Here is a 27443-nt window from a genome sequence, read left to right as displayed (position 1 = left end):
AACACCCTTGAGATAGACACATTGTGGAAATCAGACCTTTGAAACCAAAAGAAAACATTCCTGGATCATTTTAAGTTGCAAGACCATGAAGTCACTCTACCGAGAAAGCTATGGAGGCGTGAGCAGTCTCTGCAGTCTTAGCAAGAGGGAGACGGAATCCAGTGTTACTTAAAATCTTAACCCGTCATTTCACTGGCTTGGCCAATGGTTCACAGACCTGATTGCTTCCTCTCCCCTAAGCCCACGTCTGACAAATCCATGGATATTAATAGACTCTCTCTTCGAAATACTTCCTGACCATAAAAACACTGTGTGATCTCTGCTGCCACCACTCCAGTCAAAGCCCCAACTATTTCTCTCCTTGTCTTTACAACAGTTTCCTCTGATGAGATTCCCAATTCTGTTTTACCCCTACAACCAATTTTCCAAACCGTAATAAGAATATTTTCTTTAAATGTGAATATTAGCATTGCTTCCCATTGCTCTTAGAATAAAATGTGGGCTTCCCATCCATGGGCAACAAGCCCTGCGCACTGTGACAGGATGACATTGACTCAATGACCCCTCTTTTTCTGGGAGGTGGCCCCACCGGCTTCCCTTCAGTTCCCAGAAATGACAAGCTGTTCCCCACTTGGACCCTTTCCACATACCATTTCCACTGCCTGGAAGTTGCGGCTCCTACCTGCTTACACTTGATGTTTTAGTTCCTGGCTTTTATTTTTTTTTAAGATTTTATTTATTTATTTGAGAGAGAGAGCATGGGGGCGGGGCAGAGGGAGAAGGACAGAGAATCTCAAGCAGACTCCACACTGAGTGCAGAGCCCAACGCAGGGCTCGATCCCAGGACCCTGGAATCATGACCTGAGTCAAAGTCAGATGCTTAACCAACCGAGCCACCCAGGCGCCCAAGTTCCCGGCTTTAATGTTCAACAGGCAGGACTTCCCTGATCACCCCATTCCGGGTACATATCCCTTTCTTATTCTGTATCACAGTACCCAGTTCACTATCTTCATGGCACTCTCCTGAATTTGTAACAACACGGTTGTGTTGGTTTACTTGTCTGTCATCTCTCTCCCACCCCCAACAAGACCATATACTTTCTAGAGGAAGAGTCAAGTTGGTTCCTCAGGCTTGAGCCTCAGCACCCAGCATAGAGGCCACTCAGCAAAAACTTATGAGGAGATGAGTGACGGAGGACATATTCTAACAGATTTGCTACACGAGTCTAACAGATTTGTTACAAGGCAACATGAAAAGGATAAATGTTAGTCATTAGCTGTTTTGATTACAGGTACATAAGAGAGTAATCACTGAATCAAGATGAAGGCATGAGGGGTGCCTGGGTGGCTCAGTCAGTTAAGCCTCCGACCCTTGGTTTCTGCTCAGGTCATGATCTCAGGGTTGTGGGATCGAGCCCCATGTCGGGCTCTGCGCTCAGCGTAGAGTCTGTTTCTGCGTCTCCCTCTGCCCCTCCCCACCGTGTGTGTAGGCACACACACTTTCTCTCTCAAAATAAATAAATAAAATCTTAAAAAAAAAAGATGAAGGGATGAAATTTGGTTCATCTAAGTGCCTTGACGAGCAGCAAAGGGAAGCGAGGAGAAGGAAACATCTCGACTCTCAAAGAGCTTATTCTTCCAGAAAAGACCAGAAAGACACATCTAGAATGATGAGAAAAAAACCTGAGGCTGTCTTTTCTTTGCACAAGCACTGACAAAATGGTTCCAGCCTAGAGTGAGTTTGGAGGGACCGGCGCAGGCTGTCTACACGGGATGAGCCCATGGCAAAGGTTCTAGAAGCAGCAATGATGCAAAAGAAGGAGGGATCGTCTCAGGGGTGGGCAGGCCAGCAAAACCTCGAGGGAGAGCTGGGTTTTGCACGGAGTCTCAAAGCAAGCCCAAGATTTGGCTGGGCAGATGAAGAGGAGTGATATCAGAGAGGAGGTTTTGGCCAATGTTTATGGAAAACATAATCGGGACCACATTTGTTCTCGTTCTAAGAAAGCAGATAGTTAGGCAAGATAAAGAGGAAAAGGGAGAACATCTAGGAGAAGCAATTATGAAGCCCTAAGATGTAACAGACCCAAGATGATTGCATTTACAATGGGACTTTTAATTTTTAAGAAAATCCATTCGAGAGAGTAAAAATAATCTTAAGGACTTTTTCTTTAGCAGTACAAAAAGACAAATTTAGATCTAAGAGAGGAAAATGAAAAATAACTAGGAAATAGAGGAATGTTAAATCAACTTTTCCTCAGTTTAGACTCAACAGATAAAAGACAAAAGAGATAACACTTAGAGCGGATGGGTTACACGCGCAAAAATAATTGGCTATTAATAATGGAAATTTCAGGGTTTAGCCAGAAAGTTTCGTGTTTTCCTTTGGCCACTCATTTATCTAACCTATACAAACGGAGACCAGCCATGTACCAGGAACTGCTTTGGACCTTCGATTTTAGCGAGGAAAACAGACCATAGAAAGATAAGTAAATCGATATCATTAACTCGCGCTACATGCTACGGATGCAGGTAAGAGGTGGAGAATACTGGGGAGAATAAAAATCTTAAATAGGCTGGTTGGGGAGATGTGAATGGCCTGAGGGAACGATCCATAGTCAACTCTGGAGCAAGGCTTCCCGCAAAGGCAGCATCAGGTGCAAATGCCCCAAGAAGCATTGTGTTCTGAGCTGAATGGCGCCCCCTGGAGGACAGTTCTCAAGCCCCTGCTGTGTTTGAAGAACAGGAGGAGACCAGCAGCTAGAGAGGGAAAAGCAGAGAGTAGTAAGAAATGAGGCCCAAGAGGTAGGCAGGGATGCGTTGGCCCTACACCACACGTTGAGTGGAAAATCACCTGAGGTTTAAGGGGCAGGGAGCGAAAACACGGGATCTACATTTTAGAAAGGTCACTTTGCCTATTGTGTGGAGAACAGACCACAGAGGACAAGAGTGAATCGGAAGAAGTCCAGAAGCTACCGTAGGAGTCCAGAGAGGAACGGGGAAGCCCACAAGAGGCTGGGAATCCTGAGCAGGGACTCCTGAGCAAACCACATAACCAGCCTCTCCCGACATGAACAACAAGAAATTTGCCCTGTAAGACAGCCAGAGGATCGCCTTACACACACAAGAAAAATAATGTTTCAACTCTTGGTAGAAATTCTGAGTCCGGAAAAACACAAAAGAAAAAAAAAAAAGATGATAGGAACTTAGAAATGGGACATGAAGGGGAGACACAGGTACTGAATACCCACCTACCCCATACCACCTCACAGCTCCATGAGGTGCATGTTACCTTTTCCATATTTTGAAACTGAAGCCCAGAGGGTTAAGTAATTTGACCAAAGCCATCTGGTAATCAACAGAGTGTCCCGTGGGTTCATTAAATCCGTGTCCCAAATGGAACTTCCCATCCTCTCCCCTCAAAGCTGCTCACTGCCCTACAGCACCCCCATACATGCAGTTGCCTAAAGCTTTCTGAAGCCTGGGTTGTCTTCCGTGGTCCCTCTCCCCCTCCTCTTACAGCCAGTCCATCCCCTTCTATCTCCATTGTCCCCAATTCATCCCACCATTATTGCTCACCTAATTTACTGTAACAGATTCCAAACAGAGTTCTCTGACTCTTGTCATCCTCCAATCCATTATTACTCCTTCAGCCACAGTAATTTCTCCCAAATGCTCAAGTTCTGCCCCTTCTCTGCTAAAACGAATCACGATGCCCTCCCCCACACTCTTGGATGGAGTTCAACCCCCTTGTCATGGTGTTGGAAGTCCTGCCGAGCTGCCTTCTACTTCAGTCACTAGCCCATACCATCTCTCCATCACATTCTGCGTTACAGCTTTGCTGAGCTCCCCTCTGTTCCTCAAACATGGCACCCTCTCTCTCCCGTATCTTCATACATGGTGTCCATGTTCTCTTCCTGGGAGACACAGTCTTCTGCCCACGGTCCTAACTTACTCATCTTGGTGCTGCTTCTCCTTTGAGTCTCCATTGAAACATCACTTCCCTCGGAACATTTCCAGACTTTCCTTCCAGCCCCCAGTCTGGGTTGCGGGGGGGGTCCCTCTACAACCACTGGACCACCCCAGTAGAGCCTGGTCATATCCCTGGTCATAGCATCTACACTGTCTCTCACCCACGATCCCACAAGATCCATGAGCCAGGGCCCCATCTGTCTTGTTCACTCCTAGATCCCTTGTCCTTAGCACAGTAACCGCCACAAAGTAGGTAATCAATAAATAGTATGCGGATGATTGTCTTTCATTAAATACATTATGCCACATTCATATGATGGAATAAAATGCAGCCATTAATAACAATGCTTTAGGAAAATAATTAACGATACAGGAGAACATTTGGAACACATTATTCAGTGTAAGAAGCTTATTACAAAAGAGAATGCACAGTAAGATCCAATGTTAGTTTTCTAAAATGCACATAAAAAAAAGAAACTTTAGGGACACCTGGGAGGCTCAGTTGGTTAAGCATTGCCTTCAACTCAGGTCATGATCCCGGGGTCCTGGGATAGAGTCCCTCATTGGGCTCTCTGCTCAGCAGGGAGTCTGCTTGTCCCTCTCCCTCTGCCCCTGCTCCTGCTCTCTCTCTCTCTAATAAATAAATAAAAATCTTTAAAAAATTAAATTAAATTAAATTAAAAAGAGACTTCAAAGATACTTGCCTAAAATTCAGTGATCTCTCTTGGTGGATGCAATTACAGGTGTGTGTTTTTATTTCTTTGAGCTCATTTGAGCTCTGATTGTGAAGGGAAACTAATAAAATTATTTCAAGTGTTATATAAAATCCCAGAGTGTAACAGAGCAGAGGATGATGGTCAAGTGCAGTGAGGGGGGACAGTGGTGAGACCAGCCCACGAGCATACCCTGCTGTACTGTGACCAGATGCATCATTACGTGTAGACTATTTGGGAGTTGAAAGCGAGGAAGGGACAAGGTTCTTCATACAAATTACAATTAAATATAACTGGAGCAATTAGAAAGAAGAGCAGTGGGAAATGCCTTGAGAAGTGGAAGCCTAAGCATCTACCTTCAGCAGCCTTTTATCAGTAGGACATCAGGTCACGGGAGATGAGAACTCGGTTGGAAAAAAACTAGTCAAAGAAAAGCTTATTTAACCAAAAATAGAATATGATAAAGTAATTAACCAACATTCTTCTACTTTCACAGCTGTGTGTGTGTTCAGCTCTCTTAGGCCGGGCCTCTGCCAATCCCACTTTCACATGCTCCCAGGACTCAGAGCCCAGGTCTGAATTGTTCACAGTAAGATCCAGGACCGCATCACATGGTGCTTTGGTCTAAGTCAGACAAAAATTTCATTCCAGCCTCCTCCGGCTGTCTAAAACAGGGAATATACATATGTATATATATATATACACGTATATATACGTGTATATATATATATATATACACACATACAAATATGGACATAAATTCTGCTGCAGAGAGAAATAAAAAATTATACTTACTTTTAGGATATTTGTATTTCTATAGTAAAGGATCTTGGTTGCTGTTAAAGACAATGATACGGACATTCTGCTTCTGATACAGCAAAGTAAGCCTTTTTTAACAGATTCTCCACAAATAACAACGGTAAACTCCAGACCAAATAACGCCACGACTATGTGGCTCTGGAAAGTGACCGAAAGCAGACCGCTTTTGGAGGAGGGTCAGAAGATAGAGGAAGCAGCCAGCATGGGGTGAGTTTCCCATCTGGGGAGCTCCACCCCGCAGGCAGCCTCAGCTGCGACAATGACGCAGGGACACAAAGCCGCTAGCGGTAAACCTGCTCTCTCTGCCCAAAGGGACCCCAGGAAGGAGCCTGGCGCAGGCTCACAATGGGGAGAAGGAAAGGGTCCTAGGAGCCAGAGAAGGGATCCCCAAATTCTGTATATGAAATCTGCCCAAGTCTCCGATGACCTCTAAACCATGCTGAATGGGCTACTGGATGGGATCTGGTCCCCCTTCACCGCTGGAATCTCACCAGGGAGAGCCACCTGGTTACATTAGTGAACATGGGTTCATTCATCTTGGCTCCAGTTTCCTCCCATATGAAATGAAATGCAATGGTTTTGAGGTATTTACTCACTCAGACACTCAACAAAAGGCTCACAGGTACTTAAGTGCCAGGTGTGCTAAGGAATATAAAAGAAAGTTCAGCATCGCTGCCCTCAACCAGCCTGGAGTCCCATGAGGGAGAGCAGACGTGCACCCAACCAGCTAGTTGTCACGCAAGGTTGAACTTGACCAGAGAAGGAGCTTAGTACAGCAGAGAGAACAGGGACTCCAGAATGAGACCAACCTGGCTTATCTCCTGGGTCCACCGGGATCCTCCTTGTATATTAATCGCTTAGCCCACCATTTGAGCACTGTATACCGATTTAATCCTTATAACAACCTCATTAGGTTGGCACTAATACTTCCTTCACTGTACAGATGCAGAAAATGAGGCATAGAGAATTTCGGTTTATTTGCCCGAGGTCACCAAGTAATATGTGACCTAACACAGATTCCGACTCAAGCAGCCAAGTCTACCTGTGCCTCAGCTGTTAACCACTAACTTATCCCAAATAATAATTTCAAGGGCCGAACACCCAGCAGGCACTCAAAGAATGGCAGATATCCTCATTGTTATGGTTACTGCTGAGGTTGTTGTGATTCCTGAGGCCACAAGAGAGATAACAGTTGAAATTCAGGACCTGAATTTTTAAGACCAAAAGGTTTTAAGAACACTAACTAATTTTCATGTGTAGATCTGGAGGCACGCCTTAAGAAATCAGAATTCATAATACTATAAGGTATCCCCTACCTCTTCTTAAAAAGAAAAGCAGCAAGATACCATTATTTATTTCTTCATTCATTTGTCACACTGTAGCTTCCAACTGTCATCTGCCACCACTGACCGGGACATCAGAATGGTTCCCAGAGGAGGAGCAGAGCTAAAAATGACAGGACCCTGGTCACGCACTGAAGTGAGTGCATCATCCCACTGCTGATTCGAGAAGCAGGCAAACAAAATCCCTTGCGCTACTTTTATTTAAACAATCTCAGAGAAACTGTGTTATGTGGGGAAAAAAAAAAAAAGAAAGAGAAAAGATGAGAAATATGAACTCAGGTGAAAATCAAAAATTAATCTGCATGCACCAAACATAGAAATTAAGTTTTACTCACACTTGATAAATCTGAAAGCCTGCTTTGTTTCCAAAAGGTGAAACTATGGGACCCTTGGGACTCCAAGGATCTCAGCTGCTACAATTCCCAAATGAAGTGGTGATTTAGGGATAATGCCAAATTTTAAAAGAATAAGAGCAGTATTTTACTCCGCCTGGTAATTTTATGAGGACATGCTGCACATTTCTTATGTAAATACATGTCGTTTAATAAGGTCCTCAGAGAGTGCTTTCACCAAAACCCTACATATCAGGATACTGGGGAAAAACAACCAAATCCCAGGACTGTGTAACTCCTAAATCCTTACTGGGTAACATGCCCAGTTTCTGAACAATACACATTATCTTGGAGATAATTTTTATGACATGTGTGGCTATTGCCTGTAAATCCCTGTAAGATGAAAAGCGTTACCACTGACATTTGAGTTGGACAAAAGGATTTATATGGCTTGATTACTCAAAGCTATAAAATGTAGAAAAACAAAAATAGTTTGGATAAACCCTTGGAGCTTGTTGCAATGGGATTTAACCTAACGGGGCCCATGGGCCAACATTAAGTTTTAGGGAGTCGTTTAGAGGTTATGAAACTTTTCTCTGTAAACATTACTTGAAACAACGAGCTGGATTTATTGACTCAGCAAGGGGCTCTTAAACGGATAGATTTGAATCAAAGGCTTTTTGGAATAGGGTCCCTTAAAGGTAATAGTCAATCCTCATCATTTTGCAATGGAAAACAATGGCTGGAAGAGATAAAAATTATATGACTCACCCAAAGTGATAAGACTAAATCTCCCATCAGCATCCTCATTATCATCATTGCTAATATTATTACAAATTTATAAAGTATGTCCTAACATCATCCCCATTTTCTAAGTGAGAAAAATGAGCCTCTGAGAAGCAAAGAGCTGTGAGGGGGGTAGGTCCAGAATTCAACCACAAGCAATGTGACCCTAATACTCCACATTTGTGACCAACCCACTCCCCCGCCGCCACTTCCTCACCGGCCCCAGACTCAGGTCTCAGGACCTCCGGGTCAGAGAAGGACTCCAGCCGTCCATGGCTCTGGAGTTCCCACATTATAAGATCTGCATGTCGGACAGTGGAATCCAGTGTGGTGTTCTATAGTTCAAGGACCGAAGGAAGCGTGTCCCCTCCCTGGTTGCAATACTCGCCCTCGGAACTATAGTGCAAAGAGCTGTTAAATACAGGTTCTGTGCATCTGTAATCCCATCAGAAGGCATCACACCAGAAAATATATTTAGACTAATGTTTGTAAAATATATTGGATAAAATAATATCTTCTCAAAATAGTGCCTGAAGCCCCATATTCTCACTCCAGTCTCTGGTTGTGCACGCCCAGGGAGATGCCAGAAAAGTGATTAGATTCGACTCAATGCGATCCTATGCCCTGCACCGTGCCAATCATCACACCTGCAGAACCAACAAATGGGCTTTCTTGCTGAATGTTTTCATCTCTATTAAGTTCTTTTTTATTCCCTATTAGTCTGTGTGGTATTCTGCTTCAAATTCTGAGGCAGAAAAAAAATAAAAATTGAGATGCTGAAGCAAAGATGATGGCTAGACAGTCATAGTCAGATCTTATTTACATATGCATTTAAATATATTCATGTATTTAAATTTGCATGTTTAAATACCAATAGGCAGTGATGGTAAGTATATATAATTAGGTGTCTTCAGAATTATAATGCATTTAGTCTAAAATTTAAGGATCTCAAAGTTCTAAACCAAACATAAAGACAATATCAGCGGACAGAGTAAATAACATAGGCAATAAAATCAGCTTCTAATTACTGCTCTGTGCTGTTGTCATTCAATAAGGTACAGATAAGAAAACACTCATGACATTTTTACTTTTGTTTCTTAGCACCACAGTCCCCATAACCTGAAACGGCACTTTACAGATGTGGACTCGTGAAAGTTAAGTAGAAATTCAGAGGAAAGACAGAACCTGTTGATGGAGGATAAAAATCTAAGTGTAGGAGGAAAGCAGACAACTTCCAGAAGGAGAGCTTAAATGATCATCACCGTGCACGCCGTCCAGTAGGCCTGACTTTGAACTTTCGGAAAGAGGTTAAAAAGAAGGCGAGAGGCAAGGAGACAGATACCCAGGAAGGACTCCAACCTCGGAGGACTTGGTCCAGATGGGAGGGAGAAGGATCCTTGAAGGAAATGGAATGAAGATGAAAAGGGTGGAAAAGAGCCAGCATATGAGTGCAGAGTTGAAAGCACTATCCAAAGGGAAAACCTAGTTTTAACAGCTTTCTGGACTGGGAAGGAATTGGGAATTTCTGTGAAAGGATCTCACTGTACTTGCAAAAAGGAAATTTATATATATATAAAATTTATTTAAATATATATATGAAAAATTTTTTTCTAGTTTTTCCCAGACTTAAGAATTTTTAGCAAGGACATTTAGAAGTTTTAGAACCCAACATACTTTTCATTTATTTTACTCATGACTCTGGTTACAAAGATCATCTTTAAAAATAAACAGGATGGAGGGGGTGCCTGGGTGATTCAGTCAGTTAAGTGTCTGCCTTCAACTCAGGTCATGACCTCGGGGTCCCGGGATCGAGTCCCGCATTGGGCTCCATGCTCAGCAGGGAGTCTGCTTGACCCTCACCCTCTGCCCCTCCTGCTCGTGCTCTCTCTCTCTCTTAAATAAATAAAATCTTTAAAAATAAATAAACAAGATGGAACTTATTTTAAAGGATGTATTTAGAGACGGTATGGGACAATGGTTAAGAAGGCCAGTGCTGGGCGCCTGGGTGGCTCAGTCGTTAAGCGTCTGCCTTCGGCTCAGGTCATGATCCCAGGGTCCTGGGATTGAGTCCCACATCGGGCTGAAGCCTGCTTCTCCCTCTCCCACTCCCCCTGCTTGTGTTCCTGCTCTCGCTATATATCTCTCTGTTAAATAAATAAAATCTTAAAAAAAAAAAAAAGAAGGCCAGTGCCAAGTTGCCTGGGTTTAAATTTCTAGCTATGTGATCATAGGCAGGGTATTTAATCTCTTGTGCCTCGGTTTCCCAATCTGTTAAATGGAAATATTAATAGCATCTGCTTCATCGGATTGCTGTGAGGGTCAGATGAGCTGGGAGACATACAGAGTGATATCTAAGTGTTGACTTTTATAATTAAACACATTTTTATGAACCTCTTACTAACATAAAATATGGAGCTAAGTGCTCCACGGGCAGGGTATTTCTCACGCTCACAAGATAACATGGGGAAGCAGGGCAGACAGAATTAACACATATAAAGGGTTAAATGAAAAAAGGGCACACAGCAAGCAATATTAGGAAATCATTACTAATTTTCTTAGATGTGATCATTTTCTAGATGCACAGTAACATATGAAGGAGAATGTCCTGATTCTCAGAAAACACAAACTGATTTATTTGGGGATGAAGGGGCATGATGTCTGTCATTTACTTTCAAATTACTTCGCAAAGACACAGACCATATATGTAAATGCATACATACAAAGCAAACATGACAAAAACAGTGATTGCACTGAAGGAAAAAAAAAGGAAAGAAAGAAATAAAAGAAGGAAACAAGTGTCCAGTGCTGGCTCAGAATCCAGAACATTCTGTGCACTTGAGACACCTTCCAAACTTGTCTTCACAATGTGGCTGATGTGAGAACGATCCTGGAGACATAAGCTTTTTAAAGTAAAGTGCTCTATAAACATTATTTTCTACAACCAGCACCCAAAGAGCAAGCCAGTGGGAGGGGCGGCTTTAAAAATGCCAGCCCAGCCTCCGCTCCCCCTAAGAGGCTACAAAACACGGCAATGAATCCTTCAGAACTATCATTAAAGCCCCTTTTTCCTGGTCCATCTTCAGGGAAGGTAAAGGGAAATCCGTCTTCATCCTTTTAAGTCCAGATCATCACTTTTCCTCTAGGCTTTATCTAGACAGCATGGAGGAATGGACAGGCCACCGGATAAAAGAGACAATCCTCCAGATGGCCAGCTTTAAACTGCCATCTATGGGCTAATGTGTCTGTATTTGGACTTGGCCTAGACTTCTGCCCCAACCTCCGGACTCACACAGCAACTGCGCAGCTGACTTCTTTGCTTGGATGCCTCAAAGGCCCCTCAAACTCAACACGTCCAAAATATAACACCTCTCCTCTGCATTTCTTCTCCATGAATGGCACAACCAACTGGAGAGTGAAAGATGGCACAAACGTGCCCTACTCTCGCCCGCCCTCCATAACCCACCCACCTCAGGCCCCCTCTTTTGACCACTCAAGCTCCACCCTTCCCCTCCTACCAGTCCACATCTATTCCCTGGACTTCTGCAACAATCCCCAAACTTCTCTCCTTATTCCCCCTCTTGTCTCTCTCCAGTCTATATCCATCAATGGTTTAATAGTAATCGTTATTAGGAAAACAATAATGATGAAACAGCTCATATGGAATAAGCACATAACCAGGCACTGTGCTAAGGACTTTACCTGTGTCATCTTGTTTCATCCCGACTATTACGTGGGCAGTATCATTTCCCCAATTTACAGACCAGGAAACTGAGACAGAGGTATGAGCTCACTCGCCCATGACACGGGGCTGGTGAATAAGTGGCGGGGCCAGGCTCCAGACCAAAGCGCCTGGCTCCCCCCTCAGGATGACAGTGAAATGCCCCACCCCGGCCCACAAAGCCCCGTGAAGCCTGGCACTCTTCAGCCTTCCCGTCACCCACTTTCTTCCTCTTTGTCTTCCCTCATTGGTGACACCATCAACTCCGCCCTCCTCCTCCCTGTCCTCACTCAGACTCTCCCCATGTGGGCAGCAGTCCCAGCTCCCCAAGACTGACCAGCTTCCGTCTGTGCATCTTCAAGGCCCCAGTCCTGTTGTCATTACGTACTTATCTGTGTCTGCACCACGGGAGGGGCCGTCCCAGCTTTGCTAACCCTTAAGTCCCAGCACCCAGCACAGCACCTGGTGAACAGGAAGTGCTCGGCCACCTCCATCCACCAGAAAAATGGAGCAAAAGTAAAACCCCCGGGTCCTACTTCAAGGGCCATCCTTTATTACTGGGATGATTTTTTTAAAATACTCAGCTTTCTAAAATTTTTTTTTTATTTATTTGTTTTAGAGAGGAAGGTGGGGGTGCAGAGGGAGAGAATACCAAGCAGGATCCACACTGAGCGCGGAGTCCGACATGGTGCTCAATCTCAGGACCCTGAGATCATGACCTGAGCCGAAATCAAGAGTCAGACACTTAACTGAGCCACCCAGGCATCCCAGTGGTGTGATTTTTGTAAGTCACTACCTCTTTGAGCCTCTGCGGCTTCATTTTAACTTTCTGATCAAAACTGTAAAAATAAGCAATTTGGAGTTTTCAAAGCTCTTTCACAAAAATCCTATTTGTACCCAGAATGGCCCTGTGAAGTCTGCAGTATCACCGTGTAGCCCACATTTAGGAGGATAAGGGAGGGGGGGAGTGGGGATTAATGATTTGCCGAGGTCAATCAGCTGGTGACCCTGAAGCCCGCCCTTGCCCATTAAGCACAGCCTACAACCACGTAGGTAGCAACGAATTAGTGACACTGTGAAAATCTGCAAAGTGCTCTATCTGCAAGTGACGTGGGTGCTGCTTGCTCAGCCCTCCACCCTTCCAACATTTCCAGGTTTTCCCATTTGCTTCAGAGGCGCAAGGCGAGAGTCAAAGCTGGGGCTCATCAAGCACATTGAACTCCATGGTCATGGTAACCGCATACATCAGGAACACATGCCAACTTGGGGAACGGGGTGCAGGGATAAGTAGGCTGGCCACTGCCTCCTGTTAATACCCCCCAAGCAGGTGAGCAGAAGCTGGGGGACAGGATTCACTTCTTTAGTTCTAGTCTTCAAAACATCAAAGAGTAGGAGATGCTACCGAGCGCAGGGGCGGCTCCTGGCAACCCCGAGCCCTCAGGTCACCTGGGAGGTCAGTGCCTTTTAGCAACTGCCCACTGGCCCCCTGCAGCCTCTCAGCCAGGGGCAGCGGAGGATAATGTGGCGGACAGAGATGTTTCCTTACGCTCAGACTCCACATTTAATCTCCGCAGAGGACGTCATTGTACTTTATGTGGTTGTCAATGTCCCTGCTGTGGATCAGGAGCTTACATGCTGGTTTTAAGGGGAAAATACCTCTAATATCAGGTTATTCTTACAACATTAAAGTTTAAAGTAATCACTTCCATAACGTCCCTCCACGCAGAAATGAGAACTTCCTCTGAGCCCAAAATCATTCCTTGCACACCAGCTATGATTATCTGCCTGTTCCTTCAGATCAAACTACTCTAAAAGTAAAACTTGTTTAAAAGAAAAATAGCTCAAAAGATGTGGCTTTCCAGATAACTTGAAGTTTCTAAGATGGTATAAAGTTTATTTAAAAATAAAAGCAGGTGAACTTTATGTTGAAATATATTTTATGTGGGACGCCTGGGTGGCTGTCAGTTAAGCGTCTGCCTTCCGCTCAGGTCATGATACCAGGGTTCTGGGATCGAGTCCCACATCAGGCTCCCTGCTCAGTGGGGAATCTGCTTCTCTCTCTCCCTCCCTCTGCTCGTTCCCCCTGCTTGTGCTCTCTCTCTCTGACAAATAAATAAATAAAATTTTTAAAAAAAGATTTTTTTTATGTGAACTGGTATCAAAAACAAAATTTTGAAAATTTTAACATGTGAAATTTATTTAAAAAACTTATTATAGTTATTCATTGTATTATATTTATTCATTTTCTTTTTTTTTTTTAAGATTTTATTTATTTGACAGAGAGACACAGCGAGAGAGGGAATACAAGCAGAGGGAGTGGGAGAGGGAGAAGCAGGCTTCCCGCGGAGCAGGGAGCCCAATGTGGGACTCGATCCCAGGACCCCGGGATCATGACCTGGGCCGAAGGCAGACGCTTAACGACTGAGCCACCCAGGCGCCCTATTTATTCATTTTCAATGTATAAATAAAAATCACAGAAATTCCTAGATTATGTCTAATATTCAAACATTTTGTAAACAAAATAGGAGGTTCTCTTGTACGGATTTTTTCTGAAATTTAAAGCTGATCGAAGTAGTTTATGATTTAAAGTGGAAAACAAAAGGGATTCCTAGGCAATATTATTTACCTTCTGGACACAGGCAGGTGAATCCACTGAGGTTAGAAACACACGTTGCTCCATTTCTACATGGATCTAGGATACAATAATCAATCTTGGATTGGCAAAGCTCTCCAGTATAACCTGAGTAAAACAAGATAGACATTTTATAAAATGGGTCACTTCAAAACCACAGTGCATTGCCCCAGGAATTGATGGAGTCCACAGGTATCCACCCACCAAAAACAACAGCTTTGAGCTGAAGGGCCCCCCCAGCCACTCCTTGATCTACTTTTGTTTTGCAAGGAGAAACAATCATCGCAGTTTAGAATTGCAGTTCAAAAATCATTTCCTTTACAAAAGTCTTTATTGCAAGGAGAGGCTTTTCTTCAGCATTAGCTCTGCATTTTATTTTGAAATACTAGTCCGAACCTTCAGAAACGGAGGGGTCCCAGCTTCCTTCTGACGTAGGGCAAAACACGATCTACAATGTTCTGCTTGACCTAACAAAGATGGCCACTTTCCTTAGGTCATCCCAATATCTATTTTTCTTTTTAAATGCATTAGGAAAAATGCTAGGTATTAGAAAAAAATTTTTAATGTACATTTTACAGCCGAAAGAACCCTTCTGTGTTAATGCCATGCCCCATCACCTCATTTTAAAGATAAAGAGACTGAGACACACATAATATTAAGCACATTAATATATTATTCTTAATTTTATTTGAATCACATCCAACTCAGTAAATTCTCTGTGAAGCAAGACTCCAGTAGTGATGTCATTGGATAGTAACAGAACCACACATGTGCGGTGAGGAAATAAGGACTTCCATCTATCAGAATGCAACCAAAAAGCTTTAAAAGAAAATTCCAAATTCTTTATTAACTTTGAAAACAAAGCCCTCCAGAGAGGCAACTTTGAAAGAATAATATGCCAATATGTTCCTCTTAAAGTAGAAAATAGTTATGAAGGAAAATCTGGAAAATACAAGATGTCAAATAGAAAGAGGAGTTGCCCTTAGTTCTGTGATATGAGTGACAGAACTCTTAATAATTTGGAGATAATTCTATCAGAAATTTTTATGCACAGATACTTTCTACACAATTATAATCATACTGTAACATTTTATACCTTCCTAGGATGTACATTAAGTACATAAAAACTTGTCTCTCTGAATTATTAGTTTTGAAAGACTGTCATTAGCACTTGAATCTGAGATTTGCAAAAATAAATCAATGATATTAGAAGAGAGATGATCTGCCTGAGCTTCAATTACCTGCCAAACTAGTATGAATTACAGATTGTGAATGTGGAGGCATTTATTTGCAACCCTACTCTTCCCTCCATGCTTTAAAACAGTCCAGGAAATTCTAGCTTATTAGTGAGTATAAGATGAGTAAAATATTTGTATAAACTAAAAATCTAAACACCAGGACAAAAAGCTATTTCAAAATTGCAGAACAAAGGGGCACCTGGGTGGCTCAGTCAGTTGAACATCCGACTCCTGATTTAAGCTCATGTCATGATCTCAGCATCATGAGATGGAGCCCTGCATCAGGCTCCACACCCAGCAGGGAGTCTGCTTGAGATTTTCTCTCTCCCTCTCCCTCTGCTCCTCCCCCACGCTCTCTCGCTCTCTAAAATAAATAAATAAATCTTTTTTAAAAAAATTGCAGAACAGAGTATCTTAATATGATATTATGTTAATATATCTTCAGATAATATAATAATATTATCATATTAATATATCATTAATACGACAATACTATGTTAATATACCTTCAAATGACAGCTCTAAATTCAGAATGAGGGAGAGCAAACTGTTTTTAAGAAGATTGCTACAGGGCACCTGGGTGGCTCAGTCGGTCAAGCATCTGCCTTCAGCTCAGGTCATGATCTCAGAGTCCTAAGATCGAGTCCCACACTGGGCTTCCTGCCCCAAGGGGAGTCTGTTTCTCCCTCTGACCCTCCTCCCACTCATTCTTTCAATCTCTCTCTCTCTCGAATAAATAAGTAAAATCTTAAAAAAAAAAAAAAAAGAATTCTATAAATAACTTTTTGACTAAAAATAGTAGCTAATATTTATAATAGAACACTTCTTTTTTTCTTCTATACATTAACTGACCCTCACTGCAAACTCTGAGGTCACTATCATAATCATGTCCATTTTACAAATGAGGAAATTGAGGACTAGAAAGTTTAGTAATTCTCACAAAGCCACACAGGCAGTCAAACTCCTGAACCCAAACCCTTCAATGTATCATTATGCCTGAGGTAACGTGCATCATGTCCTCAACAAACATATATTTAACATGAAGGGAAAATAACCGAAAATGTAGATATAGACAGACACAGAGACAAATGTAAAGTAAACACCATGGTTATTCTTGGGCTTACCAAGTATTGTCTGTGTGTGGCCAATTACAAATGGTGGCTTCCTAGGTGTGTTCATTAAGCAGGTGTGTTCATTAAGACACAGAGTCATGAATCCTGCCCTCAGAAAAAACCAAAAACTGGGACCACAGAATCACACAAAAGCATGAAAAATAGCCAGAAGCCAATTAGATATCATCTGTAAGGGGTGCATCTGCATCTACCAGACAGGAAGAACATGAGCAGAATGAGGGATTCCATGAGCTTCAAAGTTCTTTAGAGAAAATGTTAACATTCACTTTTTTTGAACTTTTTACTTGGGTATTTTAAACATATTTAAACATAGAGAGACTATTATATAACCCTCACATATCTAGCACCTAACTTCAACAATTACTAACATTCTGTCCATTTAATTTCATCTAGTTCCTTCATATTTTTATATTTTCCCTGTTGGGGCATCTTCAAGCAAATTTCATTTCACCTGTCAAGACATCAATATGTATCCCTAACTAAAGGAGTTTTGTTTCGTTTTGTTCTTTTAAAGAATACTTTTAATGGCCTCTTTAATGTTTGGTCCCATTTACAAGTTTAATGAAACACTTTATTTTTTTTTATTTTAAAGATTTTATTTATTTATTTGACAGAGAGACACAGCAAGAGAGGGAACACAAGCGGGGGGAGTGGGAGAGGGAGAAGCAGACTCCCCGCCGAGCAGGGAGCCCGATGCGGGACTCGATCCCAGGACCCTGGGATCATGACCTGAGCCGAGGGCAGTCGCTTAACCGACTGAGACACCCAGGCGCCCTAATGAAACACTTTAAACTACATTTAGTAACTTCAACAATTTCCTTTTAAGAGCCGCAGTTGTTGGATAACACACAAATCTTCCCATGCATTTGATTCACTATTACCCAATAGATCTAATAAATTAAACCTATAAGCAAGGTGAATCTTAAGGGCTGTTAAGTGCTCCAATATTGACAAAAGCAAGTTTAGTAAGATTTCAACCTAAGAGGCCAATCCACACTTGCAGTGTGTGGGGTGTTTGGGATTGTCATAAATGGTTTGGGGGGCTCCCACCGGTCCTCCAGTGGTGGAGATTCTAAAGCCTCACACTGAGATGATCCAGTACAAGAGAGTTTTGTTAGAGTTTTGTTACTCAAATGCCAGTAGTCCTTTCCAACGAGGAACACGGGTCAGGGACCAGTCACCATATCATTGCTTTTGGTTCCTGAGTTTTAAGCTTTCTATTAAAGATTTTTTTAAATATGGGAAACATGGAAATAGAAAGAAAAAGACCATGTGTAATTAGCTAGAGCTTTAACATGTGTGTATATTAACATGCCTCTGGGTGCAATATAACTGGAAATGAAACACAACAAAGGAGTGAGAGAGGAACGAGAGAGGGAGGCAGGGAGGCAGGGAGGCAGGACTGGGATTATGGGATTACGGGATTATGAGCATCCTTAGCTGCAGGTGACCAGTTGGTCAGCTACTGGCAATAACCAGTCTGTGGGTCTGCTGAGCTGTCATTCAGGACCTCATGTTTGTCCACACCTAGCCAGGCATTACTGTTGGCCTCAAGGCAGGTGCTAGTTGGAAGGTCCAGGAGTACCATCATTGACTGCATTGACCCTCCTAGCCAACTGTAGCCAGATCTGGGAGAGGGCAGGCAGAAGACAAGGACCATATAATCGGTTTCTTAGACCCTCAGAGAGCAGAGACTTACCTACAGTTGTCAGACAAATCCCTGATATCAATCTATATATAATACTCTGAACTGCGTATCTCAGGCATACACAAATCACCCTTCCTGTGTCTTCTGTGTCTTTCTTTGATATCATAACCGAGGTGTCAAAACCAAATGAGTGAATGGTAGGAACTTAAATTTTATAAGACCATTAAGGTTTCGCCTGGGTTCTCTCCTCTATCCTGTGGGAAGTTGGTCTCTTCTCTGGGGAAAAAAGTAACCACACTGACCCTGGACATTTCCTTATCCTACCAAAGCAATGCCAGACATACAGAGGACCCTGTGGAAAATGTTCGAGTAAAGCAGTGGTTATGTCAACACAGTGGATAAGAAAGGGTGATATGCGGTCATTCTGTGCCTGTTATAGGAGAATTTGCTCTAACACACACGCACTCACAAATGGACATGTCAGGACTTAAAGATCAAGGTCCTAAGTTCCCAAGGGGAATGTTGGCAAGGCACGAAGAAAAGCCCATGTAAAAGCCCATGTAAAGTATGCGGGAAGGGCGTGAATGCCAGATAGACTTCCCTAAAAATCCACAACAGAGACAAACCTCCTCAGGTTCCCAAAGGACAGAAGTCTATACCTAACTACCGAGGCAAGAATCAGTAACTGTCTTCATTTCTTTCCAGGGAACTAGTGATAAGGCCCCTTCTTAGCCAAACCCGAAGCATTCACGGACCCCTTTCCAAATTAGTGTCACAACCGAGTGACGCTTTCACGTTGGTCTGGTTCCAGGCATCATTTCCTCTCACTAGGGCTTAAACCAGGCTTTTCTCAGCCCACCTCCTCAGCCCTACTCCTGCTTTCCTCCAGTCCATCCTATAATCCATGGGGGAGTAGCCAGACAGAGCTTTTCAAGACATAACTTATAGGTGTCTGGGTGGCTAAGTCAGTTAAGTGTCTGCCTTCGGCTCAGGTCATGATCCCAGTGTCCTGGGATCAAGTCCCACATCGGGCTCTTTGTTCAATGCAGAGCCTGCTTCTCCCTCTGCCACTCCTCCTGCTTGTGTTCCCTCTCTTGCTGTCTCTCTCTGACAAATAAATAAAATCTTAAAAAAAAACTTATATCCTATTGCTCTTATACTTAAAGCCCTCCACCGGCTTTACAAAGGGCTTGGCACAAAACCCAAACACTTGACTCCGTGACTTAAAGGCACCACATGATCTGCCCCCTGCAGCCCCACCCACCCTTCCCATTGACCACTGCCCTGCAGCCACCCCGGGTCCTTCTGTCCCTCACCTCACCAAGCTCCTTCTCACGGTCTTTAATGGTGCTTTCATGCTGTGGCCTCAGGACCACACAAAGACGTGAGAGGGATATGGCACACGACAAGAGCAGTTGTGATCCTGCCCTCGAAAGAGAAGTGTGGCACGAACTTGAAACTCATGTAACGAGAAGCTCTGGAAGAAAATCAGCAACAAACAGGGAGAAGAGGGGGACCACAGGAGATGCCATCTGTGGTTTCATCTGTAAAAGCGGGAAGTGAAGGTGGGAGAGGTGAAAAATGAATTACGTGAAGGACTAGAGGACCTAAGAGTGCATTAAAGTCATCTCCAGTACCAGGCAGGGAGACCGAAATCCAACTATGCAGGGAAGGAAGTCCACTACAAACTCAAGGGGGAGGACAAATAAAATCAAAACAGGGCGCCTGGCTGGCTCAGTTGGTTCAGCATCTGCCTTCAGCTCAGCTCGTGATCTCGGGGTCCAGGGATCGAGCCCCACATCGGACTCTGCTCAGCGGGGAGTCTGCTTCTCCCTCTCCCTCTGTCCCTCCCACCCCCCTGCTCGTGCTCGCTCTCTGTCTCTCAAATAAGTAAATCAAATCTTTAAAAAATAAATAAATAAAATAAATAAAAACAGGTTAAAATGTCTCTTGACCCCAGGGGTTGTGCCACGTGCAATCAACCCCATCTGGAGAGTACGGACTGCTGTTTACTGCCATTGGAGACAATAAAGAAGGGTGGCCTCTATGTGTTCCTCACTGACTTGAAAATTGCCCTGGATGCCCAGGTTTTAGGAGACAGTCAAAAATCTCATTCCCAGAAACAACCTCGGTCCTCTGAGTACGAGCTCTAATCCATTCAGGTCAAGAACTGCAATTAGCCGAGGATAACACAGCTCTCTCCTTCGTGGTCCGAGTCTTTTAACCCAGAAAGAGGTACAGCCACATACACAGATGGTGATGTGATGTCAGAGATCAAGCCCTGGCGTCAGCCGTTGGTGTTTGGTTTGGCTAATCTGTGAGTACGGGTGTGCAAAGAACATGCTGTGATGAGGGCAATGGGATGCATGAGAGAGTCTATCAGACTTCTGATTCCAATTACAATGTTCAGTTGAATAACTGAATAACTGATTTTTGATTGATGAATTTAATTGAAAGAGTAGGCTAAGCCAATATACACTGAGATGTTTCATGGAGCTTGAGAATCACTATAATTTATTTTTATTTAATTCTTGCAAGGGAACAAACACAAAAGATAATTTCAGACAGTCTTCCCTATGCACGAAAGCCACTCTAGACCATCAGACTTCAGCCCTGGTGTCCCACCATCACCTTGCACCCTCTGATGCTACACCCTTCCATGGCCGCCCCTCCCATGAGTCGTGTCTCTGCCCAGAAATCTTTCCCTGCTCAGACCTCAGGCCTCAAGCCCTTCTTTCTTCTTCATCTGGCACTTACCTCTACTCAACAATACACACATAGACTTGTTACCTCCCCACTTAGAAGGTGAGCCATGGGAGCAGGACTTTGTCCTGGAGTCTCCTGTTATCCCCCCAGAGATCCTTCAAGCTCCCTCACATTATATTTATTACCTGAAATGCTTTCCTTCATTGGTTTCCTTTTGAGAACAAATTCCCTACGAACCGGGACTTTGTTTTGTTAATCTCTGAATCCGCAACACTTAAACATTTCCTAGCACAAATGAATCAACTTGCTTAAAACTTTTGTCCTAAAATCAACTATACCTTTTAAGTCAGTGTTAGTCTCTCCTTACCCAATAATACCAGAAATGCATGGGCAGGGCGCCTGGGTGGCTCAGATGGTTGAGCGTCTGCCTTCGGCTCAGGTCATGATCCCAGGGTCCTGGGATCGAGTCCCGTATCAGGCTCTCTGCTCCTTGGGAGCCTGCTTCTCCCTCTGCCTCTCTCTCTCTGTCTCTCATGAATAAATAAATAAATAAATCTTTTAAAAAAAAAATGCATGGGCAAAATGTGCTGGTTACGTTTTTCCCTAATGCACACCAAAATAAATACATAGCTATTAAAATAAGCATGTATTCTCGCAAAAATGTGCTATCTAAAATCACCTTGTAGGGTAGCTCTATTTTTAATGTCTTGAGGAACCTCCTTACTGTTTTCCAGAGTGGCTGCACCAGCTTGCATTCCCACCAACAGTGTAGGAGGGTTCCCCTTTCTCCGCATCCTCACCAACATCTGTTGTTTCCTGCCTTGTTAATTTTTGCCATTCCAACTGGTGTGAGGTGGTATCTCATTGTGGTTTTGATTTGTATTTCCCTGATGGTAGTGATGTTGAACATTTTTTCATGTGTCTGTTGGCCATTTGGGTGTCTTCTTTGGAGAACTGTCTGTCTGTGTCTTCTGCCCATTTCTTGATTGGATTATTTGCTTTTTGGGTGTTGAGTTTGAGAAGGTATTAGGGAGAGCACGTCTTGTGATGAGCACTGGGTGTTATACACAACTAATGAATCATTGAACACTACATCAAAAACTAATGATGTACTATATGTTGGCCAACTGAACATAATAAAAAAATCTTAAAAATTAAAAATAAATAAATAAATAAATAAATAAATAAATAAATAAATAAATAAATAAATAAATAAATAAAAATCACCTTGTGTTCTGCAATGGGTACTTCCAATTTGGGAGACACCACAATGGAGCAATTGCTGTGCTAAAGCACACCCTGCCCCCCTGCCTGCCACCTCCCCAGCCAGACTGGGATGGATGGAAAGTTACAGCGATCCTCTTCTGAACTTCAGTCTTGCTTCTCCAAGAAGCGTTCAGCATCTTCAACAGGTGCCCATGACACGGTAAATCAACAGACCTAAAGCAGGCTTCTTTCCTGTGCAGCAGCCCCCAGCAGGATTTAATTCCCCACATCGGTGGTTCTCCACCGGGTGAGTCCCCCTCCCAGGGAACATTTAGTGATGTCTGGAGACCTTGTCTATTATCACACCACTGGGGCTGCTGACATCTAGTGGGTAGGAGTCAGGGATGCTGCTGAGCATCCTACAATGCACAGGATGGTCCCCTACAATAAAGTATGATCCAGCCCCAATTGTTCCTCACACCAGAGGTGAGAAACCCTGGTTTAGGTCAATGAGACCTTGGTCCTTCAGACCAAAAACACTTGTTTTCCTCCCAACACCTCTCATCTTCCCTTAAACAGAAACTAATCCTTTCAAGGCAGGGAAACAGAACCTTCAGGACATTTTTAAAAATCAGAATCCTTGGGAATATATATAACCTCTAGCATGTTAAAGACCATTTTGAAATAAATTACTTGAGTCTAAAAGCTTTGTTACTGAGAAATTAATAATTGCGACATGCAATGAATAAATAAAATAATAACTGGTTCATAAATAGGTGACTATCGGAAATACTGATCTCTCCTTTTAGGAGGGTTTTACTGTTTCTTTGGAGAACATTCCACTTTGACAAAGAAGACAGAAAAAAGTTATGCCTTGGGATATGTAATAAGGATGCCTTTCCAGGACAGATGGGACGACTGGCAAAGCTCTAAACTCTAAATGGAGGCTTAGTATTTTTAAGGCACCTGACCGTGAGAAACGATGTCAGGTGAAACAAATCACACGTATGGAGAGAAGGCTGGTCGATGGTAAAGATGACCAGGCATCTTTAAGGAAACGCATTGAACCCAATAATCCATTCAGTGGATGCATTCCCAGATTCCATTTGGTCTAATGTAGACTTGGAGCATTTAATTTTATACTATTTCGTATTTAAGTAGAAAATATAATTTAAAATTTATCAGTGTACAGAGAGAAAAATGGCTAAGTTCTCCCATGAATATCCAGATGGTTGGAAGAAAACCACATCTTGGTAGTGTCTTTTGATTGCCAGCAACATAACAAAAACCCTGTGCCCCCGGCACCCCCAAATCATGGTCTATGCTGGCTGTGCTCTTGAAATGAAGGAAAGCCTTCTACAGTTCAACGATTAAGCACAAGGAAGCATTGTTAGCTAAATGAATCAGGCTATTAAAGAAAACAAGGCAATCGATCAGGTGTTTCTCTAAACATCCTCCTTCCCTGCACAACTGTTTTTGTGCATGATGTTTACCTCATGATTCCTCTACTGAAATAAAAATATTCTTCTGTGTGGCTCTGACTATCTGTGAGATAGAATCTAATTGTTTCTTTGGAGAGCTATCCTGAAAGCTTCCAAGGTGGGAATCATGGTGGAGCTATTTTTAACATCCCTGGTCTTTTAATAGCCCAGCTGTGCAGTGAGGCGAAGATGCTGGATTTGTACTGAAAGCCTGAGGCTACCGCGAGAACCCACCAGCCTCAGCTCCTGCCCTCAGGGGATCGGAGCAGCGGGGCTGGGGGATCAGAGCAGCGGGGCTGAGGCCTCAGCCCGGAGGCAGAGATGGAGTGCCTAATATTAGCACACTGAAGCAAGAAATAAATAGCAGGAATCTGCAGGCCATCTAGACATTCAATCTCAGAGGCATCCAATTTCAAAGTCAGAAGGCAGGAATTATTTAACAGAAAAAAAGTAAGATCTGCTGGCAGGGGAAAAACAAACACATCCGAACAAATGCAAATACGATTTAAAAACCAAAGGCAAAAAAAGGAAGACATAGGTGGCCCATCTGTGAAAGGCAATCAATAAAATATAATTAAAACCGGAATATGCAATAGGAAAACGTGGGAGGAAGCTGACGTCCAGCAAAATTAGGAAAATTCATCTCAAGGTGAGAAAGAAAGTAACCACATTTAATAAGCACACAGGCAAGAGTCACAGTGGAAAGGACAGTGGCTTGCAGAGTCAAAGGTCCGGGATGGCCATGCAAAGACAGGCTGAGTAGCACATCAAAGGACTGACTTTGACCTTCATGTCCCCCCTGCATGAAATATGGAGAATGACAATACCCAGCTTCCAGGATGGTTGTCATGACCCAGTGAGACCCATCCTGGAAGCAAGAGCCATTTCTATCAATCGCATAGTCTTGCACCAATTGCTGATGTTTGTGCAGGCACCTTTCTGAACACGGCACGTGGGTCATTTTCCCTCAGTGTCACAGCATCGCTGGAGGGTGGCGCTGCGGATCCCATCCGCCATCCCGGGTTTCAGAGAGGAAGCTGAGACCCCTCAAGAGGGAGTCATTTCCCTGAAGTCCCAAGGAGAATGAGGAATGGGTGCAGGCTGTGCGCTCGGGCCATCTGACATCTCAGCCCTGCTCAGCGTCGCCACACCAGGGCTTCTGGAATGCAGCGCCGTGGCGGTAAGCGAGGTGGACCATGGAGAGGGTGGACAGCCTTGTCACAATCATTCAGGCAGCAGGTGACAGCAGCCCGAATCGGGGCTGGGGGATGGATGGGGAAGAGCTGGGGCTGATGGGAAATCACTGACAACAGAGCAAACCTGGTGATGGTCCAGAGAGAAATGAGACGAGGGGGTGGATGGTGAGGCCTGAGGGGCCAGCCTGAGTGACAAGGCACCACTGATAGAAACCAGACCCCTCAGAAAAAGTCAGGCTTGAAAGTGTGTGTGGGAGGTCGAGGGAGGAGGACCCCGTGGGTCTGGGGTTGAGTCTGAGGAGGGGCTGAGGCGTCAGCAGGGGGTCAGGGCCAAGTCCATGAAAGTGCCAGAGCTGAGGTGACAGGAGGGAAGGAAGGATCTGAAATCCAAACACTGAGAGGTGACAGCTCAGCACGAGTAACTGCTGTCAAAGCAGAGGGAAGCAGCAGGAGAGCAGTAAGATAGGAGCTCCCTGGGGGTGGGGGGGTGGGGGGGTGGGGAGGAGGGCCGGACTGGTCTCGGGAGAGCAGACACCATGCAGTGCTCTGTAAGCCAGATGAGAAGTGCTTCTAAAGAGACGAGGACAAAGAAAGAGCCCTGGAAATGAGTGGGAAGGATTCCACCAATAACCCCGGAGAAGAAGTTTCACGATACGAAGAGAAAGGAAGTGTAAGTAAATTGACATAGACCAACGTGTGGCAGTGATGAAGAAGATGAGGGAGGGGGGGAGGGGGAAGGGGAAGGGGGAGACAAACATATGGAAGCAGCAGCAAGGACTTACTAAATTTTTGCTTGTTAGGGACTGGATTTAAGATGAGACCTTGGAATCCCTGCTGATGAGAAGCCAAGGATGAAGGCGGAGGATGGAGGATGGCAGAGACAGAGGAAGACAAAAGGCTAGAAGCGTAAGACCCTGGAGGAGCAGAGAAGAGAGAGCATAATGAGGGTGGGGTTCACAGCAGCGCTATTCACAACAGCTAAAAGGTGGAAACAGCCCTCAGTGGATGCACAAATAAACAAGATGTGGTGTCTCCATACAAGGGGATATTATTCAGGCATAAAAAGGCACAAAGCCCTGATACGTGCTACAACATGGATGAACCTTGAAAATGTGACGCTGAGTGAAAAAAGCCAGATACAAAAGGCCACATATCAAATAATTCAACTTACATGAAATGTCCAGAATAGGCAAATCTATAGAGACAGGAAGTAGATCAGTGGTGGCCTTGGGCTGGGGGGAGGCGGTAGCAGGGTCAGGGGACAACAGGTGGAGGATAGAGGGCTACTTTTTGGGGAGATGACAATGTTTTAAAATGGACTATGGTGATGGTCACACAACTCTGTAAATATTCTGAAAACCAGTGAATCACACGCTTCGATGGTATGTGGGTTGTATCTCAACAAAGTTGTTATTAATAAAAAAAAATCTCCAGAGCCATCCACATCTCCCACCTCCACTCACACCACACACTCATCCCCCCCAAACAAGTGTTACCAGCAATACCTTCAATACATCCCAGATCCAAACTTCCACCACTGCCCACACCACAGTGCTCAAGCCGTGGTTCTCTTTTGTCTGGAGACTAATTTCCCCATTTTCCCTCCCTGTGTTTCTTCTTCACCAGGGTCCAGAGTGATATTTTCAAGAGAGAAGTCAGATGGCCTGCCCCACTTCACACCCTTGAACATCTTCCTGTCATCTTTGGATAAAATCCCTGTCCTTCCTCCATGGTCTGGTCCAGCTTCCTTCCCAGCGCCAAGTCTCATCCACTGGTACTGTGCCTGTATTCCTATCTCAGGACCTCTGCATGTACCATTCCCTCTGCCTAGATGCTATTCTCCACAATAGTCACATTGCTCAAAATGTGTATCATTTTGTTCAGGTCTCTACACAAGGACTTTCCCTTCAGAGAAGCCCCATCTGATCACCCTACCTGTAATCATGCTCCCATTTCTCTTGATCTCATCACCTGTTTTATTTCTTTATTGCACTTATCACTGCCTGACCATTTTCCTTGACTACACACACACACACACACACACCAAGGAACACACATGTGCACATTGTTGAATCATCTCCCTCACTAAAATGTGGCCTCCATGAACACGGGGACTTAGCTGTTTCACAGATGTATTCCCAGCACCTGGAAAATGCCTGGCACATAGTCAATATTCAACAAGCAATTTTTGAATGAATGAGTGATCTTCATACAACCCCTTATTTTAAAGATGAGGACACCCGAGAGCTGAAAGGTGGGTCACATGACTAGTAAGCAGAAGGGGCTGGATTGAAATCCTGAGCGGCAAGTTACAGTTCAGTTTGTCCCCTGGTCCTGGGTGGTACCACCTCTGGTCCCATGAGCAGGTGAACAGCATCGTGGGCAATGTGTTCGCAGCCCATCAGAGAGGGCCACACCTCCCGCTCTGTTCATAACTAATGTAAAATTCACAAACCATGGATATGTTGCAGTAAATATGTACTCTGACCCAAAGCTGGTGTGACACAGAGTGAAGAGGCCTGA

General features: G+C 43.9%; 1 protein-coding gene across 1 annotated transcript in view; it reads right to left on the bottom strand.

The window, feature by feature from the left end:
- The window catches only part of DNER (delta/notch like EGF repeat containing), a 171572-nt gene that overhangs the window by 73932 nt on the left and 70197 nt on the right, over nt 1-27443 (bottom strand). Inside the window, exon 6 of the mRNA XM_035006941.1 lies at nt 14307-14420. Coding sequence (XP_034862832.1) covers nt 14307-14420 — 114 coding nt within the window. The remainder of the gene's footprint in view (nt 1-14306; nt 14421-27443) is intronic.

This window comes from Mirounga leonina, unplaced genomic scaffold (genome assembly GCF_011800145.1).
Source record: "Mirounga leonina isolate KUSES-001 unplaced genomic scaffold, KU_Mleo_1.0 Mir_151, whole genome shotgun sequence".
Lineage (NCBI taxonomy): Eukaryota > Metazoa > Chordata > Mammalia > Carnivora > Phocidae > Mirounga > Mirounga leonina.
This window is presented reverse-complemented; position numbering and strand designations above follow the sequence as displayed.